Source organism: Coffea arabica, chromosome 5c (genome assembly GCF_036785885.1).
Source record: "Coffea arabica cultivar ET-39 chromosome 5c, Coffea Arabica ET-39 HiFi, whole genome shotgun sequence".
Classification (NCBI taxonomy): Eukaryota; Viridiplantae; Streptophyta; class Magnoliopsida; order Gentianales; family Rubiaceae; genus Coffea; species Coffea arabica.
This window is the reverse complement of record NC_092319.1, coordinates 870,225-891,009: the sequence shown is the minus strand read 5'-3', so window position 1 is coordinate 891,009 and position 20,785 is coordinate 870,225. Positions and strand designations below refer to the sequence as shown.

The following is a 20,785-nucleotide window of genomic DNA, read 5'->3' as shown; positions in this document are numbered from 1 at the left end:
GTTATAGAAGCCACTATTACACATGATTTTGTTGGCGAAGAAAAGAGAATCCCCATCTACTATGAATGTAATTTCACATGTATCAAACAACAAAGTGTCCAATGTTATCACCACAAGGCAGAATGATCATAAGGATTCATTGATCAGGAAATCAAACTAGCTGCTGATACTTATTCTTGCTTACCTCCATAATATCAGAAATGAGATAAGTGATCCCCAAAACTTTCATTCAATCACCTTCAAGGTTTACTAAGAAAGAATGTTTCTTCAGTAAGTAGAAATTCGATTGGTTACTGCAAGCTTAATGTCCTTCAAATAAAAATCCATATGCTCATTGTCCTTAAGCATATGAAACATTTTTGATCAGGTTACTTGCAATTTTATCCACCATCCAAGCGGAGCTCTACTCTCAAACATGCTGCATCTTGAACCTTAAAGAGTATCTTAGTCAACAATTTAAGAGACAATCAATAGAAAACCAACAGCTAATACAAACAGACTTCAAAAACTTTTCATCTGTATGAAAACTATTTTAAGGCTAAGACAAGCTACTTGGATTATTCATTTGAGAAGTACTCAGTTTCGGTAGAGGATGTGTAAATGGCACAGAAAGAAGATAAAGCAGAGAAGAACAGGAAGTGCTAAGAAAAAGATTTCAGTGAATCAAGTATGTAAGCAGAATGAGTTCAACAATACACATGGCCAACTTATGAATGCTAATCACAGAATAATGTATAAGACAAAACCATCTGAAGTTTGGCTTCAAAGCATTCTGCAGCAATAAACAGAAACAAGCATCAAAAAAAGAAAGAAAGTGATAACGAACAGAAAAAAAGCATAAAAAAGAAATGAAACAAAAGACATGAGAATGAATCCTTTAGTAATATTATAGATGAGATAATATACATAAAAAAAAAAAACTACAAAGAGACAGTGCGTCTATAAAGTATTTCGTCATCACTCTCATCCTCCTCTTCTGATACAATCTCATTTCCTGGTAACTCCAACTTCCCACCCATAAAAAATGACGGACCAGCACTCTCTGCCTCAATGTAATGCCCATGGAGTCGCTCTTCAAATCTTTGGTCGCTACAGTTGAGAAACCAAGCCAAAGAACAGCTTATCCCCTTGCTTTGCAACCTCTGAAACCTGGGTTTGATCCTTGATTCTAAGCTATAAGTAAAATATTCTGGAAATTCAACGAGCTCTTTTACTGGTCTGCCCATTTCACTCTTAAAAAAGTAATAGCTGTTTTTCATGAGCCCAACTTGTAAAGCAACTAGCTGAGGACACTTGACAATCATCTTTGCTACATCTTCTGCTGGAACTGCGCGTCCAAGAAGAAACTCCATAGGTTTCATTATCACATGCTGGTTAAGACTCACAATCTGTGGCATTTTCTCAATAACACGAGCGAAACCATCAGGATCAACCTTAAGCTTTAGGTTGAAGAAATACTGCTGGGAAGACAATTTAGCCTTCAGAGGTAATCCAAGAATTTGGGGGTATTGCGCAATGACTGAAGCAAGTGCTTCCTGTCTAATTCCGAAACTAATCAAACACTCCACATTTGGTTTCACAGTATCCTCAAGGTCATATCCAAGTAAATATGCTCTCTTTTCAAACATCCTAGCCAGAATCTTCTTCGGCAACCCCAGAGAAACCAAGTAATCCACAAGTGGCTTAATCATCGTCCCAACTCTCATCCCCAAAACGTAGGGATATTGAGTGACCATGGGACCAATATCCCTTGGATGAACCCCAATACTAACTAAATAAGCCACTGAAGTACTCATAGTCCCCTCAAGCTTGAATCCCACATCGGACGGAGTAACGGATGACAACCTGAATAAAAGAGCCCAATGCTCCAGTTTTGTCCGTGTTCGTAGAAAGGAGAGATGGTTGGCATCTCCCCCGACAGGGACGGGAACAGCCTTCGGGCTTTACCTGTTACCAACACATCCGGTTAAGGCTACCCACTTCGGTGGATCTCTAACCCAATTTTTTTTTTTTTTTTTTTAAATTTTTTCAGCTTAACAACAAATGTCTATCTAGAAAAATCATATGTTAACTAACTGTTGGAAAAACCAACAGCCAATTATTTTTTCAGCTTAACAACAAATGCTTATTTAGAAAATCATATATTAACTAAATGTTAAAAAAATCAAAGACTATTTAGGCTGTTGGCCACTACTCGATTATCGTAGCCTTTAATGTTTCTTGTTACAATATACGTCTTGTAACTTTTAAGTGGCTTAAATCCATACGGGTACGTAATACATTCGTCTGGTCTGATGGCAGTTCAGCTCCCATCGATTCGGGAATACAGATAATTTTATTTTGAGATACTTAAATAAGCAAGAAAGTTGATAATTTGAGAGTTTTGAAATAGATCCAATTCCTCGTTTATCAACAAAAAACTTACTACAAGAAAGCAGGGCAAATAAAAAGCTTCCCGCCAATAATCTAGTGTATAGCTGCTCTTAGTTGCTTGCTATCTAGAATGTTGATCCAACCAAACCCTTTGCCCCAATTAAGGGCAATGGACGCAAAAACAATGAGTGAAACGCAGATTCTGAGAAACCCTTACCACTAACTCAAGAACCTCGAGAGAGTTTGGCCATCTACAAACGGAATCGAACATAGAAGCCCTTATCAAGATTAATCTTGTCATTTGCTGAATCATAAGTATCAATCTTCCAATGCCTGTTGCAGTTGTGATAGATTGACTGAAAAAATTTGTTACATACACTAGAATGTCACACAAGTCAAGGAGCTCTGAATCTTCCCTTCCTCTGCATCTCTTTCCCTCGAGTAACTTTTCGATCAGCACCTTGAAGCTTTCACACCCGGTGCTCTTTAGATTCCTGAGAATAATTGCTGGAATCCTGTGATGGTAGAAGAAGACATTGCACGCCATAAGGAAATGCTGAGTAAAACATATCAGCAAGTTAACTAACAACTTGAGAGGTCAGAGCAGCTGAACAGCCAAAAGATCAACGCAGCATGAAGGTCAAGAGAGCTACCACAAATAATTAAGTACTCGTTATCTAATGCTAAATTATTATGTTTTAATTATTCTTTTAAAAATCAGATGAATTGATTTACACAGACAAATCATAGAACCTGACAGCCCAATTCCAAGATGTTATCAACAGTCCAATATCATAGAAGCCTTACATCAGTTTATCTCATTAAAGCTTAGGCTTTTCAATCGGCAAATGAATTTCAAACAAACCTTTTGCTACATCATGCTGTCAAAGCTTAGACATTTCTAGTAACAAACGTATTTCAAACGAGTCTGTAATACAAACAATAAAACTCTGAGAACTCTTTTCTATTCCGCTTTTGACAAAATGACCTGAACCACACAAAGAAGTTCCATCATTATGCCCATATGCAAAGATTATACTCAAATCTCTAAATCCAACATCACTAAGGCAAATGCTAAACTAATCAGCAGCCGATCCCTGTAGATTACTTCAAGTTCAAGACTACTAAAAGAACCAAAAGGGTACAAATTAGAACATCACCAAAAGACCCAGTCTTGCACTTCAACAAATACCTACAGAGATACAAGCAATAAAAATACCCAAAAATTCCTTTGATAGAAGAAGGATAGTACCCAAAAATCCAACATTCAATGCTGGTAAAGCAAGTCTAGTATCCACAATGCCTTGTGCATTCAGGAAATTTCTCTATGTCAGGGCCTGGAACACAAAAAAAAAAAAAAGTTTTGGGCTTTTTGAATGAACAGTGAGTCAAAAAAGATGTAAATACCAATGCTTATGAATTCCTAGTGGTTGCCAAATCTACATTTGAAACGGCCTAGAAAAAGTCAATTTGACTTTTTAACAAATTGTTGAATTAAAATTGAATACATGCCGGATTGGAAGCAACTTACAAGCTGTTGATTCACATATATTCAGAACCAAATATTTAGCCATCCTAGTGATCTTAGCACTAAAGCAAAATCGAAAGTCATCTCTATACCTTAAACTGTTTCAAGCATGAGATAGTTGAATAAGCACAACTGATATAGATCAAGAAAACAACACAATAAATTGACCCAAAGAACTAGCTATATTGCTCATGAATCAAGAAACCTGTGCGGTCACATAAAGCCAACATTCTTTGTAAATGGTAGACTAACTAAACACAAAAAATATCAATGGTCAATAAAATTCATATGCAAACTAAGAATGTTATCAAAGAAAATACAGAAAAAAATGATAATAACAGAAAGAAACAACTCCTTGTACATTGGTAGCCTTTCATGCAAGTATAATACAGCACTAAATGAAAATCTGATCAGTGCAAAGTTGCATAGGTAAAGTTGAACTAAATGACATACATTAAAGGAGTTCCTTTTATTATCAGAAATTGCAAAACACTAATCATCCACTGCCCCTAGGCTTCAAAATTGAATCCAGAAAGATTCATTTAAAGCTTGCACTAATTTCCCTTGCACCAAGATCCTAACTCATATGGGATAAAAATGAAATGAGCTATGAGAAGGAAAGAAATAGAACAACATAATAAAAGTAGCAACACGAATCAGAATTGACTAGAGATAGAAACAATAATTGATGTAATATTGATATTTGCATGAAAATGCAGATTTCTGCTGAAAGGCTGAGTAGGGAGGGAAAAAGAGGGTTTTGCAAGTGGTGATCATTGTGAATTGGGCATACATATAGAGAGAGGGGGAGGAAAAGAATATAAGAAAGTATTAATGTGCTAACACAAATCCTAGTTGGCTTGAGTAAAAAATGATAATTGATGTAAAATTGGTATTTGCATAGAAGCACAGATTTGTGATGGAAGGATTAAAGGGAGGAAGGGAAGGAGGGAGGGGGAGAGAGAGAGAGAGGGGGAGAGAGAGACTTGAGATCTGATATGATAATGGATCTAAAAACAGATATTTGCAGATAAAACATAGACTTGCAACGGAAGGATGATAGAGGGGTACTGCATTAACAAGTTTGGGACGCTAACTTGTCAAAATACTTAATAAAGATAGTTGATTGGTTTTGTTGAAAAGACACATATCCAATTAAATACGAGTTCCAACATAACAAACCAAAGTTACAATCAAACAATGGGATTAGAATTGGGAACTCAAATTCTAGTCAAAAGGGTCAAACACACCCTCAGAGGAAACAAGCATTATTGGCTCTCTGAAACCTCATATAGAAGGTATCAGAGACTCTTCCTCCTTCAAATATTGTCAACAGGCAGAATTAAACTTTATCATCCTCCAAACAAAATTCGAGACCTTTACTGGAATGTCTGACTGCAAGTTAACTTCTGGACTAACTCTCCCACACAGACTGCAAAGAAACACCACGATGGAACATGTATAACAGGATACTATTTTATGGGCATCTGAAGGTAAGTCCATAGACTTTAAAATCAGTGAATTGTTGAATAATTGGACCACTCTAATTCAGATTTTTTTTTCGGCTGAGGTTAAGAAAATGGAATTACAGTGTTTCCCTCTACCAATCTCTCCTTACCATTATCCCAGAAGAAATGAATAATTTTCATCGCTACCTAAAACTTACAAATCATCCTCAGCAAAATCTTCATTACCTCAATATTTTATGCATACAGAATGCATAAAATCAGCAAAGAACACTTAAAGCGAAATAATCACCAAAACAGAATCGTTTTAAAATATGTTAAATATGTGGTGACGGTTTCATCCTGTATGTGTCTGAGTTTGTGGTAGAAAGCTTTACCTTGTCTAAAATCACAGAACAAAAAGAAATTTCCTGGGGCACATCTCAGGTATGGCTACCTCCTCCAGAATGAGTTCCTGGTTTTTCTGTGGGAACTAAAAAAGAATCAGGCAGACAAATCCACAAACAGCATTCATACGACAGTGATGCATGATCAACAAAGAAGAGAACTTGATTTCACAAATACAAAACACAGAAAATCCATCTTTTAGTACAGAGCTATATAGGGGAGAGAAAAGGAGAAGAGACATAATAGAAGCAGATTGGAGCAGGCAATATAAGTCAGACTTTTTCACTAGGACTCTATGTGCTGCACTTTAATAATGATGAAACCAGACAGAAAAATATTTAGGATATTAATTTGCCAAAATTCTAAAAGAATGAACTAACTGTTACTGCTTGCCTCAGAAGTCGGAGAAACAAGTGCTTATTTGTTATAGAAGCCACTATTACACATGATTTTGTTGGCAAAGAAAAGAGAACCCCCATCTACTATGAATGTAATTTCACATGTATCAAACAACAAAGTGTCCAATGTTATCACCATAAGGCAGAACGATCATAAGGATTCATTGATCAGGAAATCAAACTAGCTGCTGATACTTATTCTTGCTTACCTCCATAATATCAGAAATGAGATAAGTGATCCCCAAAACTTTCATTCAATCACCTTCAAGGTTTACTAAGAAAGAATGTTTCTTCAGTAAGTAGAAATTCGATTGGTTACTGCAAGCTTAATGTCCTTCAAATAAAAATCCATATGCTCATTGTCCTTAAGCATATGAAACATTTTTGATCAGGTTACTTGCAATTTTATCCACCATCCAAGCGGAGCTCTACTCTCAAACATGCTGCATCTTGAAACTTAAAGAGTATCTTAGTCAACAATTTAAGAGACAATCAATAGAAAACCAACAGCTAATACAAACAGACTTCAAAAACTTTTCATCTGTATGAAAACTATTTTAAGGCTAAGACAAGCTACTTGGATTATTCATTTGAGGAGTACTCAGTTTCGGTAGAGGATGTGTAAATGGCACAGAAAGAAGATAAAGCAGAGAAGAACAGGAAGTGCTAAGAAAAGGATTTCAGTGAATCAAGTATGTAAGCAGAATGGGTTCAACAATACACATGGCCAACTTATGAATGCTAATCACAGAATAATGTATAAGACAAAACCATCTGAAGTTTGGCTTCAAAGCATTCTGCAGTAATAAACAGAAACAAGCATCAAAAAAAGAAAGAAAGTGATAACGAACAGAAAAAAAGCATAAAAAAGAAATGAAACAAAAGACATGAGAATGAATCCTTTAGTAATATTATAGATGAGATAATATAGATCAAAAAAAAAAACTACAAAGAGACAGTGCGTCTATAAAGTATTTCGTCATCACTCTCATCCTCCTCTTCTGATACAATCTCATTTCCTGGTAACTCCAACTTCCCACCCATAAAAAATGACGGACCAGCACTCTCTGCCTCAATGTAATGCCCATGGAGTCGCTCTTCAAATCTTTGGTCACTACAGTTGAGAAACCAAGCCAAAGAACAGCTTATCCCCTTGCTTTGCAACCTCTGAAACCTGGGTTTGATCCTTGATTCTAAGCTATAAGTAAAATATTCTGGAAATTCAACGAGCTCTTTTAGTGGTCTGCCCATTTCACTCTTAAAAAAGTAATAGCTGTTTTTCATGAGCCCAACTTGTAAAGCAACTAGCTGAGGAAACTTGACAATCATCTTTGCTACATCTTCTGCTGGAACTGCGCGTCCAAGAAGAAACTCCACAGGTTTCATTATCACATGCTGGTTAAGACTCACAATCTGTGGCATTTTCTCGATAACACGAGCGAAACCATCAGGATCAACCTTAAGCTTTAGGTTGAAGAAATACTGCTGGGAAGACAATTTAGCCTTCAGAGGTAATCCAAGAATTTGGGGGTATTGCGCAATGACTGAAGCAATTGCTTCCTGTCTAATTCCGAAACTAATCAAACACTCCACATTTGGTTTCACAGTATCCTCAAGGTCATATCCAAGTAAATATGCTCTCTTTTCAAACATCCTAGCCAGAATCTTCTTCTGCAACCCCAGAGAAACCAAGTAATCCACAAGTGGCTTAATCATCGTCCCAACTCTCATCCCCAAAACGTAGGGATATTGAGTGACCATGGGACCAATATCCCTTGGATGAACCCCAATACTAACTAAATAAGCCACTGAAGTACTCATAGTCCCCTCAAGCTTGAATCCCAGTAACTCGGGATACTTCATCAAGACATAACCGATGTCCTGCTTCTCAACATCAAGCCCCCTCAGAAACTTGATGACCGGAACAAGCTCGACTACAACACTAGCGTGAAGGCATTGCGGATAATTCTTAACAAACTCACCAAGTTTAGGCCTTTGGATCCCAATTTTTTCTAAATACCCCAAGACAGGAATGATGTTTTTCCTCACGCTACAACCTAGCATCAAGGGGTATTCGTTAATATCGTCAATGGTGAGTCCCAGCTTCTGCAAGAACTCCACACGCTCGCGCATGACTTCAACGGTAGATGGCAATTCTAGATCCTCCAACTCTTCAGGGATTATGCCTATACCCTTGAGGTAGTCACAAATTATAACACGCGAGACGAGTTTCTCTTTGCGCCCCTGTATCACGCCCCAGGAAACAGAGGGCATTTGATATTCGGGGAATTTGGCAGTAGATTTGGTTGAAAAGGGCCTAATAAATTGAACCCTATTATTGTTCAAGTAACTGGTAGATGGCGTTAGAGGATGAGGGTTTTGGGAGGGTTTACGAAGGAATGATTCTGAAGCAAACGGACTGTTCTTTGGGAGGTCAAGAAAAAATGAAGTTACAGGTCGTTTTCTTCTCAAGACTGAGGCCATCTTTGCAACGACGTCAAGCATCAGAGATCAGGAAAGATGGACAAATGAGTTGTAAATGTGCATTTTTGCAGAAAGATCAATGATAGCCATGCTTACACCAAGCGAAAGAAAGATTACGGGACTGGGATTGCAGTGATGAATTGGGACTGGGAGAAACTACTTGGTGCAATGGCAGAGCAGAGAGAGTGAACCGTGAAACGAAGAGAGTCATAGAAGACAGCCACAGCCAAACTGCCAAAGCCCACCGCCCTGCCCGGCTCCGGTTTTTCAGTTCTTTTGGTTAGTACAACTAAATTCGTAATCGGTGCTCCGTCAGAACTCAGAAGAGAAAGTGATGCCTTCGTAGTTTGTAGGAAGTGGGCCTTTTGCTGCTTAGCCCTAACTGGGGCCGCGAACGGGTCAAGCAGAGCTCTCGAGCGGTTCGAGTTCTGTCCGATCAACAACATCGAAATCAAGATCAAGTCGATTTCGAAATAAAAAATATTAAATTTATTAACTTCAGAGTCGATTCGAACTCGATGATATATATATATATATATGTATATATTTATATTAATAATAAAAATACATATATTTTTTAAATATTTTATTATTTATTAAAAAATTATTATTTTATTAAAAATAAAATAATAATAAATTTGTTTTTTAAAACTCGAGCTCTATCTCGAATTTAACTCCAATTTGAGTGGAGTTCAAGGTCGAGATTGACATTTTGAACTCATTGAGTTTCGTAAAATTATGTTGAAACTCAATTTGATTAGATCGAAATTCGATTCAACTCAACTCGTTTGTATCCCTAATCCTAACTCTAACCGAGACAAAAGCATACCATTTTGACTTGGAATAGAGAGCTACTACTTTCTATTGTACCAATGAAATATATTCCATTGGAAAGTCAGAAATCAACAAAAGAAAAAGTAATAGAACTTAAATACTCTTGAGCGACCGACGGCGAAGTAATACCATGAGAGAAGGGCCAAAAAAAACCCCGTCAGGGAGTGAAATAGAACATGAAACCGTAAGCTCCCAGGTACTACCATGAGCTGGCGACTGGAGTCGGGAAAGAACTACAACAGGTCAAAGGCTGTCATGATACCCAAATTTATTTAGTTGCTACAGTATCAATGACAAGGAAAACAGCCAAAAAGTACAAGAGAACTGGAGTTTTACTCTCAACCAAAACATGTCCACGTAAGTTGTGTACACCATAATATTTACAGCATGGTTCCTGGACATCTTTTACCAGCCATTACGTCTGGTGACACCATTCATTTTTGTTACTACACTTGCAGAAACTCTCAAGAAATGTTACCACAAGATAAACACTTGCAACTGTTACAAGTATATTTATCTACAGGATCTCGGTAAACCAGTTGCACAATGAATGAATTCAAGCATTTCAGGAGGCAGGAAAGGAGATTAAAAGATGTCCACATGACCAAGGCACTTTATTCAGATGTACAGCATAGAGAGTTAACTGTTAAGCTTCCACCTTGACTCTAGAAGAGCCAAAACCTCTTCTTTGGTACTCTAGTAGGAACCTCTGTTAAGCATGCAGGAAAAGATGCATGTGTTAGTTATTTCACCCGTGTATGTAATCCTGATTTAAGAACTCAGGGACAAAAATAATAAGAAAAAACACCATCACCTCCAGTTTCATACAAGGAATTATAGTGCACTTCACTCCAAAAGCTCAGCCATATCTCTGAAAGTACAAAAGACAAGCATCTCTAAGGAATTCCAAACGAAAATTTTAGTAATCAAACATAAGTACTTAATTCATGCAAAAAATGACATAATTCAAATATGTAGGTGGTTATATGAGTGAATTTCATTTTCTGTCTACCCTCTTCTGTCCCTTGGATCTTCAATGCATACGATAAAGCTTAAGAATTAAGTTCAGCACAAAGATCAGTTTGGAAAAATCAATCATCCGGCTGCAAGGTGAGAAATTTGAAGAACAACTTAACCATAAAAGCAAAAAAGATAAACAGTTGGATTATCATCAAGCTTTGAGACATTGAAAGTTTGAAGTTCAGAGTTACTATTAGCCATATGAAAAGATATACTGACTTCAAGAGAAAAAGACATAAAAATTATAGAACCAACAAAGAAGTCTATCAATCTCTCAGCAAAAAAATCGTGTAATTCAACTACCTTCAACAGCTGTGGTGAAACCTTTTTTCAGTTTTACATTCAAGAGTGCTTCAATGAGTCCGTTATCCCCAAATTCATCACCTGCTTAAACAGTCTCACAAGTGTCCCAAATAATTATTATCTTTACTCTTCCCCACAACCAAATAAACAGGTATTGCAGGTGTCAGCCAACTAATATTTGGTGTAGTGCTTTTACAATATCTCTAGTTCAATTATTGCTGCCCTAAAATATCTATAGAATATCTGGTAGGTTGAGTCATTCTATAGTCATTAATAGAAGACTGTCAACAACCAAAAGCTTTTACATAATCTAAGCATCATTAATGATACATAAGGAAAGCAAGTGTAGATTGGATAAAGGAAACTAAGGATGTACCTCTCGAAGGATTTTTGTCCTTTGGGAGGATCTCAATGTAACAGGTATCACGAAATGAGGTGACTAAACATATTTTAGCTCCAAACTGCAAGCACATTTAGAAGTCAAGAGTTAAATCTGCAAAAAGCAACTGCAGAACAAATTGTGAAGAAATTAAACACAATTTTCCCCAAAGGCATGTAGGATATGAAGCAAAATTCAGATTTGCTGGATCTGATACTTCTTCAATGTAAAATTTTAACATCTCTTGCAAATTCATGACTCCCTGAAAGACTAAATACAGGACACGGATTAATTTCTGTATGAACTGTCATGAGTGCTCCTAGTTCTAGTAAGTTCCTTAAAAAAGTTGCCATTTGCAAAGCAGAGAAAATTTTGGACAAAATACTGAAGTTGCAAACAAGAACAAAGTTCTTCGTAACTCACTACCTTCAAGTTGAGGATTGACATGTTATGCGAAAACTATTATGTATTAATAGATCATGCCCTTGAACACATAAACTATAAAGGCTTCTTAGAGTAACTTCAATAAAACAAAAATAATTAGATTGACCAGTCAGCTTAACTCTTTCTGCCCAAAGCAGAGAAGAGGTCAATTAATTGTTCAACCTAGCTCTGTTATCAATTTATTATTCACATAAGGTTCAGGGAGCATTTGAAGAGAAGACATGGCATGAAGAGTATCAAAGAGCACTCCAAAGGTGAAAAGTCCAGTCAAAAGTTAAAACCACTCTGCTTTCTCTTGTATACTTCCTGGGAATAGAAGAAGTAGCCATTTGTTTCGGTGCTCATAGGAACTTTGGCTAGGATTAGGACATGGGCTAAAATCTTGTTGTATGGCATTCCTTATGCATTCCCTTAAGCTGCAGCAACCCTTATTGTGGTGGCTTTTGAATAATTTATGTACATGGACTTGTTCCAAAGGAGAAACAGACTAAGCAAAACTTTGTTTTACCAAGACATGCAACAGTATCTCTTATAATCTGTGTCAAATTTACTTATGAATAATACTTATATTCAATCAAATAGGACTTTACTTAAAGGTCAAGCCAATCAACAATTTGATAAGTTACCAGATAATAATCGTATTCATGGGAATCAGTGATACAGTCGGGATCATCCTAACTGGGATGCTTTTTGTTCTTTTGTTTCAAATATGAAAAGTAAGTCCTACTGATGAAGTTTACTACAAGTAATTAAGGGGCACATGCCCTAAACAAGCTACAAAGAATACAGAAAGAACAAAATACGAAAGGTGAGATAAAATATCCTCCACTATCTCGGTGGAAAAACAGACAAACTGGACAAAACATCCTTATGCTATAGTTGATTTTGCAAAGAACAGTTTCAGCAGAACATGGTTTCTGTTTGGGATATGTTTTTACTCCTAGCAAGTTATAGTTAGCACTATATGCTAGTCAGTTTTTATATACTTGACCAAACCAAGTTTCTTGTTAAGACGTTGTATCAACCATGGCTAATTGACAGAACTTGTTCATCAGCTTCTTTATATTCCAACTAAGAGCAAGATTTCTGCCATATAAAGAATGTTTTCACCCCTACACACCATATAAGAAGGAAAACATCACATTTTGGCAAGATTATGCCAAAGATTTATCACTAAATTGAAATGCCAAGGTCTAAAGTTGCTAAGCAATCCATTGAAACCTAAATGCACTTTGGAACTCTGCAAAAAGTCAAATTTCCTGGTCTATGGTGTGAACTGGAAAAAATAACCAACATCAGTCAAAAGCAGAAGTTGGAGAAATCAATACTACATCTTCATCAGTTATCTCTTGTTTGTAAAATTTGCAACAAAACATCCTAAAATCTATTTATATGAGTAAATACAAAAAGGACAGAGAGAATTTAAGGGGAAGCAAAAAGAAAGGCTGAAGATTTCGAAAAATGAAGAAAGAAGGCAAATAAATGGAAAGAAAAAACAAGACATGAGATCAATCTTACTCTATCTGCAGCTGCTTGTAACGTGACATGATCTCCCCACTCTCCCAACCTAAAAAGAAACACAACTTAATGAGATAATGCAGATAACTAGGACGTTAAAGCAAACTAATGCTTAACAACCAGATATCTTACTTTTTCATCTTCTTGAGATAATCTTGATACCTCATGGGCACATAACCTTCATATAACCTTTTGAAACGTTTGAGCTGAAAAATAGACCAACAAACAAGTATGAGATCATTTCAAAAGTTAATGAGAAAAGAAAATTCTAATTGTCCTTTTAAGATAAGCAATATCTTGCAATATATGTTTTCTTGCAGCAGAGAAGGTGGTGGCACATGCAGCAACAAACAGCTGAGCTACTGACATACTTTAGTGGCTTTTCAAGGCTTATGGTAGATTCTGTAAGGGCAGAAACTAAGGTTGGGAACAAAGATATCACTTGTGAAAGGCATCAATACTCATGGCAGAAGAGCATCACATAACCCCAAAAGGCATTAAAATGTGTAGGAATTTTATCAATCGCAAAATTATCTAATTATAGGAAGATAAAGATATCACTGAGTAAACAGCCAAACAGCAAAATACTGAATTTCCGTAGGTTCAATGAAGCAGCCGATACAAGCTCACTCACCTAATCATAAACCCTCTTCCTAGTCATGGATGAAGTACAAACTCAAGAAAATTCTAACAAATAACCATTTTGTTCAGGGATCTTTGGTGTACAATAAGGAATTTTTCATGCTTGTCCATCCAGTTCTTAGATCACTGTTAAAAGACTTTCCAACAACATATGACCATCATTTTAAACTTGTACTTTCGATAGAATACCAGATACGACCTTTACATTAGGTCATAAAACGCAGGCAAGTGTGTGCTATATTTCTTTGGAAAATTGTAGATTTGAGTGTCAAGCATTGCTAGTGCTTCAAAGTAGCATTCCCCCATGAAGAATGATTCACTTCCTAATGTTGTTTATTCCAGAAACAGAATTGCATCCTACAGCCAACTATAGAACTGTAAGACCATTATTCCTAGGTATCCAAGTAGATTCCGCAGACTACATATAATCCATCATATAAAACAAGATCCATGTTAAAAATTTTCTTCATCAGAAATGACCCTCAACTTTGAATAAAAGTAACTCATCTGTTAGAGAACCATATGAAGCACTATAAACCTAGTCAATGCAAAGGTTCAAATCTATATCTGTTACAAGACAGGGACCTATGATACATTCCAATGAAAAGAACACTACATGATTTTCGATTAAAGAAGGGTTTAAGCATCATACCTTCAGTAAACAAGGGTATTCTAATAATTGAAACATCAACAGAATTCATTTGATGCATTCCACTATGGCATTACTAAATAAAAACAACCTATTTAGTAGTAATACCTATTGTAAATCTACTGAAGAATGCCAATTTTCAATGTTCAATAGACAAAAAAAAAACCATTAATGCATGTTAATACAGATCTTTATGAGCAACTTGATTGTAATTTCTTTTGCATGGTAAGATATTGTATTCTGCCTCCATGTGTACGTTGTACACTTCCATAACAATGTGCCAAGAAATCATACTCATTTTTTTTGTTTATTGCTTTTACGAACATTTGAGTTTGTTTATACAATATCATGTTGGAACATATCACTGATCTCCAAGTGGTAGGTATTGCAAAGATATTTCTATCAAACTTTTGTCCAGGTTCAAGATTTCATCAAGATTACCTAAGATAAAATAGAAGGTGTTAAAATTAGACTAGAACAATCGGAATGGTTACTAAAATATTAAAAGTTCGATTTAGGCCAATGGACTAAATTGTCTATCCAAAAGGTCACTCAACCAATCACATCATTGAACAATAACACAAGAAAGGTGTCTGAGCACTAACTATATTGAGTAAAGAAGAAGAAAATCCTATTGGTAGTCACTAAACAATACCTGCTTGACAACCTGCTTCCTGACATGTTTATGATAATCTGGGTTACGAAATAACTGATCTGCAAGAGCTCGAAACTGTCCAAAAAAGTAGAGGCAAAAATTTTAAATCTCAAAAGAAAAGCAAATGCAGCCATAATCATATTATATTTCGAACACTCATGAGAACCCCAAGCGTCACCATCAATAGCCTGTCATGTAAAAGGGACTAACCTGGCAATTTCCATCACCCTCAATTTGCAATTCAGCTAGACCATATGTTGATAACCTGAATAGTAGATAAACCCATTGTGGGGTACATTTTATAAAATGCATAATTCAAACTTAATGTGGGAAAAAACAGCCAGAAAGAATTCTTTGACTACGCTCTTAAACTGATTCTGCATATTTCCATAGGAGGGTATAAATTTTTGCTTCTTAAATTAATATACCACATTCAAGGAATCACTGGACAGACCTTGAATAATGTTAAGATGATAGTGGAGGCAGAAAAAATTTTGTGCAGTTAAGAAGGCATGGCAACAAATTAGTATTTGGAATGGCGAACTGTGCTCCTAAGGAACACTGAACCACTGTCCATTTGAAGAACAAAGAAAAACTCAGAAACATGAACAAACTTGTAAATGACATGTGACTTGACTAGGTGCAGAATAAATGATTTCTAAAATCACGTCCTCAGAGTACACTGAAAGGCTATCCATTTAATAGAGTACACTGAAAGGCTATCCAGTTACTTTCTTCATGCAAAGCTATTATTGTGACACTTAGTTCATTCAATGATCCTTACAAGAAAGAAATTGATTCATGAAGTACATATAACAACAAAATTCTAAAATCACATGTCCATAGAGTATCACGCAAGGCAATACTATCTGCAGAGCTATCATCAGCAGATGACTTCAGGAAAAACTGATGAATAACTTGTATAAACACTGCACAAATGAAAACTGACTCTAAAATTAGCATTATTTGCACCAGGTATTTTATAAGAAAATCTAGTGACAAAAAATAACCTTTCAGAAAGCCTCTCATGATCAAATGTTGCATCATTTGCATCAGGTATTTCATTGTTAACCCGGGGTGTGTGCTGCCAATACAATGAATCTGTAAGTATGCAAGTACAATATTTAAAAAGGTCATTTTGTTGCCAATACAATATTCTTTCAAACAGACAATAAAAGAAAATTATAGTGTATGCAGTGAAAGGGATGACAAGAAGCCAAGAATATAATGTCAGTTCCATCTAAACAGCAGCAATATCGTGCAAATAGGACAAGGGTTGAAAGGCAAATTCAAAAGAGACCTTGAATCTATGAAGATGACTTTTAACTGATTGAATTTTCATTCTGGAATCAAAGATCATTTACTTGTACCCTACCTTTCTATACTCCTTTAACTTTAGAGCCACACTTTAATGTCAAACAATATACTATATTATTTTAATAGCTCATTATTCTTTCTTCTAATATTTCTAGCCTTAACTTTGACACTAATCTTATCAGTTATACAATTTGATGCTTCAGTCTTCCTTATCATTTAGGTCATTTCCCTCTTCAATTTTCTCATTGAGGTGCTACATTACCGTAGGGCAGCCTTTCTCATTTTAATTTCCCCTGTTTTACCACAATTAAATCTCTCTCTATTTCTAAAGTATACAGGACACTCCGAGTGCTTAACTCTCATCTATGTCTACTCAACAATTGTATTCCAAGTGCTTCTCTCCCAAAATATATTTTGGAACTAGGTTCTAACTTGGCTCCACAACCAGAAAAATACCGTCTGTAAATGCTGCAGTCAAGTAAAAATCTTCAGAGTTTCTTACTTCCCAATTACATACTTCACAGATCCCTTTAGAATTACATGCTAATGATGGAAACAATCTAAAGATACATATACACGATGAGCATATTGGCTTCTGCTCTTGCTCTTATTCCTTTCATTTTTCTTTTCTATTTTTTAACCAAAAATCAGTTTGCAATTATAAAGACCTTGAGAAAGAAACCTTTGTCAGTCAATCAACAGGGAATCATAATAAAAAATAAATAAATTCTGTCCATTGAAGCAGCAAAGGTGAAAATCTGGTGTCAGGTTGATGGTAGCATAACACCATGTGAGGCAAATAATCGCAAGTAGAGGCCATCACCTAAAAGGATGCAAACTTTGTCCTTCAAATCCAACTTATACTTCTACGGTTTTACATGTATCTTTAAAGAATCACTAAAACATTTTACACTTTACAGACAAGATCACCAGTTGCTCTCAAGTTCAACATTTATGAACCAACCTAACTGCAAAACCAGGAACATTACTGTGCTCTAGCTCTTTCCTTAGAGGTTCACACGGCTATCACTTTCAGCTTTAACTTCAAAGAAACAAGCTTTCTTTTACCATAGGGTGACCCTGCTAGTGATAATTCTAGTTGGATTTTTTAAGTTGCTTCAGGAGTCTCATTGAATGACCTTGCACAAGATTGTCTTGATTAATAGGAACAATTACTTGGCTGGAATTTGAAATCTTGTTATCAGTGGAAGTACTGGAAACTTCTCCAGGAGTTCTCCTGAAGACCATAAGATTCAAAAACTATTAGCATGCCTTTTCTGATGAAACAATATACTGTTACTTCTCAAAAGATTCAGAAAGCTAACAAAACCATTTATCCGCACTAGTCAAGGACATATGAAGAGAGAGAGAGAAAAAAAGCTTAGAAACTAACAAGTTTCATATAACCATGGTAGGAAAAGATGCAAATGGACTGTGGCAGTCAACTAATTGTCTCCAAGAAGGTTTAGCATTACAAATACCTTATTGCATGTCTCGAACACAAAAATAATGCAAAACAGTTTATTAACTTGTGATGTCTGTCTGAGGACTTAGATGCGTATCACAGAATGCCAGATTGTGAAAAAGGTTTGAAGCAAAGCCACAAAGTATAGCTTCTTAAAATCTATGCAACAGACAAGCCCTGAAAATGCAAGAAATCAGGCAACAACAACTTCTACTATTTGTAACCTCAGTGATCAGATAAAAGAATACCAAAACTTCGAACACATGGAAAATTACATCATCAACAACCTATCTACTCCTATTAACCGTCTACTACTTCCAAGTTTCTGGACATACACTTCAAACATTCAGTTATCTATCAATATGATATCAGAACACTGACTTAAAAGTCGCAATATTTTGTTAATCAAACAGATGCATCATGCATCTGTATGTATCCTACTTCATGAAAAATTAACTATGTCAGCTTGCTGATATCACTTCATGTGTATAGATGACCTTCCTACAGCACAAGCCAAAAAAAAAACAAAAATGAAACCTATAAGTTTGAAACATTTTAAGAACGTATCCAATATGCTTGATGATATGGCCTGGGAAGAATAAGGAAAAGCATCTCAGTCCACGTCCTGAAAAAAGAAGTGATGTAGGCATGACACAAGCAGCAGCTATCTTCAATCTGCATCTGCCAATCCTAGTAATGATTCATAACATCATAGAGAGAGAGAGAGAGAGAGAGGGAGAGGGGGGGGGGGCTCTGTGTGTCCGTTGTGTGAGGAAAATTTGGAAATCTTGAGAGACTGTTCATGTGATCTGGCATCAAGTTTTTTAGAGAATATGAGGAAGACCACAAGAAATGGTATACCACTGGAAGAAGTAATGAACCCAAAAGGAAAGTATTTTGATCTTGCTTCAGAAATTAGCAAGTTGCAGCAAAATGAATGAAGACATAACTTTTTGTGCTAAAATTGATCAGTCAGATGGCTTATTGACAGGCAGCCAACCAGATGATGTCAACATGCCCAAAAACCATAGCATGATAATCCACCAAGTAGTGAAGTACCGGTTGCTCGAGTTATTAAAAGAGTAAGGCATAAGAACAAGCACAAAGAACACAGAAATCAATTCAATTTCATGAAAGCAAGAAGAAGAGAAAGGGGGTTTCAGTATCATACAGGGATTGAATCCAAATGGGAAAGCCTCCTGCCAAGCCTATGCTGCTGCCCATAAGTATTATTAATGTTGGCTGAATTTCCGTCTTCTGCTAAGGCTGCAGCGATTGCAGGGTCATCTTCTGTACTATCATCGCCGGAACTGTACAAACTGGAGCTGGTTGAGAGAGAGCTGGTGGCGCTTGCCCTACCAGCAATTCCATACTTTTCTCCACCACTCGTTTCCATGTCCCAACTTTCAATTTCTTGATTAACTCTGGACTAAAAGATACAACTATTAAAACAAGTAGTAGTTGATCACCCCCAAAGAGAGAGAGAGAGAAAGAGAGAGAGATCAATTTCAACATAAATTAGCAAAAAAAAGGGAAAAAATTAAATAAAAAGAAAAATCAAACCTTCTAGAAAGACGATTAACCAAGACAAGAAAAGAATCAATCCGGAAATCCACGATTGTAATCAACCGGGGATTGACTAAATTAGAAAAGATACATGCGGCATAAATAAAACAATCCAGCTAAGATTTTGCAACAACACAACACAACAGACTAAATCAGCAATGGGCAAGAAGAAAAGAACAAGCTTGAGAAAAGAAGCTAGCAGTATCAAGTGTAAACTAAAGGGTGAGGGGTGGGTCTGCTGATGCTTAGAAATGCGAGGAGGGCATGCGACATTGAACAACATAATACTTACATTGCGTTGAGAATTCTATGGTGGGCCGAACAGGGATGGTCTCAGGCGCCAGATAGACTACCAGATAACACCACAATCGTCCAAGAAGTACAGCAACCAATACAAAGAGGTGAGGATTGAAGAAGCCAGTAGTAATAGGTTGTTGGGGGAACTGGAGAGGCTAACGCTGCTGCCAATCCAATCAGAAATTACGCAGTTTAGAAGTCATAGCCTAATAGGTAGCTGCGGGGAAGGGAAGTGGGAAGGCTTCAACTGCAAGACCGTCATCAGGCCTTATACTTCCACGCACACCATTTCGAAACGCTCAAAGTCTAACCAAACACGCAACCAGCAGAGGCTGTTGCCCCCCTAGCTTTTGAAAAATTGCATTTGGGTTAGTATGATTTTATAAAAGTTTACTTTAACTCCTTCTTTCGCACAACCAAAACTTTTTGTTACATCCTCCCCCCACCCCCGACAGAAAAAAGACAAACTTTTCTCCACTTTAAGTACAATTTTACTCCATCAACTTCCTCTGAGACCAAGTAACATTATGCAGATTATAACTTTTTCTGTAAATGTTAGTAGAAAAACTGTCATAATTAGAGGTGTCAAAATGGGTGACTTGGGCGGGTTTGGGTTGGGTAAAATGGGTAATAGGTATAAGTGAGTCAACTCATTTATGCCCATTTAATTAGATGGGTATAAATGGGTAAGTCAAAAAATGAATTGGGTAACCCAATTACCCATTTATAACTCATTTATTTTAACTTTTTGCAAACTCATTTAAATTCATTTTTTGCAAACTAAGTTATCAATTTATACCACTCTTTGTACCCATCATTAGTTTTAAATATTTACTTATAATGTTCAATAAACTTAATTACCAATTTTTTTCATTTATACTCTATGTTACAAAATTACCTATTATTTAATAATTGAATAATACGAATATAAAAATTTGAATTAAGTACTATAAAAATTAATATAAAACTTAATCCAAAAATTTTGAACCCCTAACATTTTTTCATATATAAATTTAAAATTTCATTTTATAAAGATAAGAAAATAGGCTAAAATTTATCA

At 36.1% G+C, this 20,785-nt stretch overlaps 3 protein-coding genes and 1 non-coding gene across 8 annotated transcripts; 1 reads left to right on the top strand and 3 right to left on the bottom strand.

Moving 5' to 3' along the window:
- Positions 1-863: 863 nt before the first annotated feature.
- On the bottom strand, positions 864-2,032 carry LOC140007599 (transcription termination factor MTERF4, chloroplastic-like). Its single transcript, XM_072050380.1, has one exon. The coding sequence runs from the start codon at positions 1,794-1,796 to the stop codon at positions 921-923; it is 876 nt and encodes a 291-aa protein (XP_071906481.1). The 5' UTR covers positions 1,797-2,032; the 3' UTR covers positions 864-920.
- On the top strand, positions 1,880-2,008 carry LOC140007910 (U6atac minor spliceosomal RNA). Its single transcript, XR_011815356.1, has one exon. It is a non-coding gene; the product is annotated as a U6atac minor spliceosomal RNA (small nuclear RNA).
- A 5,008-nt stretch (positions 2,033-7,040) lies between the features above and the next one.
- On the bottom strand, positions 7,041-8,935 carry LOC140007598 (transcription termination factor MTERF4, chloroplastic-like). The gene has a single exon (XM_072050379.1). It carries the CDS (start codon positions 8,655-8,657, stop codon positions 7,098-7,100), a length of 1,560 nt encoding a protein of 519 aa, XP_071906480.1. The 5' UTR covers positions 8,658-8,935; the 3' UTR covers positions 7,041-7,097.
- Positions 8,936-9,784: 849 nt separating this feature from the next.
- Positions 9,785-19,995, bottom strand: LOC140004318 (OVARIAN TUMOR DOMAIN-containing deubiquitinating enzyme 11-like). Of its 5 annotated transcripts, none has more exons than XM_072050382.1 (11): positions 19,721-19,995; positions 19,034-19,286; positions 16,091-16,164; positions 15,291-15,345; positions 15,081-15,155; positions 13,267-13,340; positions 13,135-13,183; positions 11,170-11,254; positions 10,794-10,874; positions 10,285-10,341; positions 9,785-10,179 (listed from the first exon to the last, which is right to left on the bottom strand). In XM_072050382.1, the coding sequence occupies exons 2-11, from the start codon at positions 19,256-19,258 to the stop codon at positions 10,136-10,138; spliced, it is 819 nt and encodes a 272-aa protein (XP_071906483.1). In that variant the 5' UTR covers positions 19,259-19,286; positions 19,721-19,995; the 3' UTR covers positions 9,785-10,135. The 5 variants fall into 5 exon arrangements, with proteins under 5 accessions (XP_071906483.1, XP_071906482.1, XP_071906487.1 ...); XM_072050381.1 differs by having other exon boundaries at positions 19,034-19,291; positions 19,721-19,993; XM_072050386.1 differs by lacking the exon at positions 19,721-19,995 and adding an exon at positions 17,574-17,634 and having other exon boundaries at positions 19,034-19,236.
- Positions 19,996-20,785: the final 790 nt, after the last annotated feature.

Bases quoted from the DNA above. Each gene is read 5' to 3' on its own strand.
- LOC140007599 (XM_072050380.1), bottom strand. From the start codon at position 1,796: ATGAGTACTTCAGTGGCTTATTTAGTTAGTATTGGGGTTCATCCAAGG.
- LOC140004318 (XM_072050382.1), bottom strand. From the start codon at position 19,258: ATGGAAACGAGTGGTGGAGAAAAGTATGGAATTGCTGGTAGGGCAAGC. The intron at 11,255-13,134 runs GTAAGATTGATC...ATGTGCTTGCAG, and splicing joins TACAAGCAGCTGCAGATAGA to TTTGGAGCTAAAATATGTTT. The intron at 10,342-10,793 runs GTAGTTGAATTA...TTGTACTTTCAG, and splicing joins TTTCACCACAGCTGTTGAAG to AGATATGGCTGAGCTTTTGG.
- LOC140007598 (XM_072050379.1), bottom strand. From the start codon at position 8,657: ATGCTTGACGTCGTTGCAAAGATGGCCTCAGTCTTGAGAAGAAAACGA.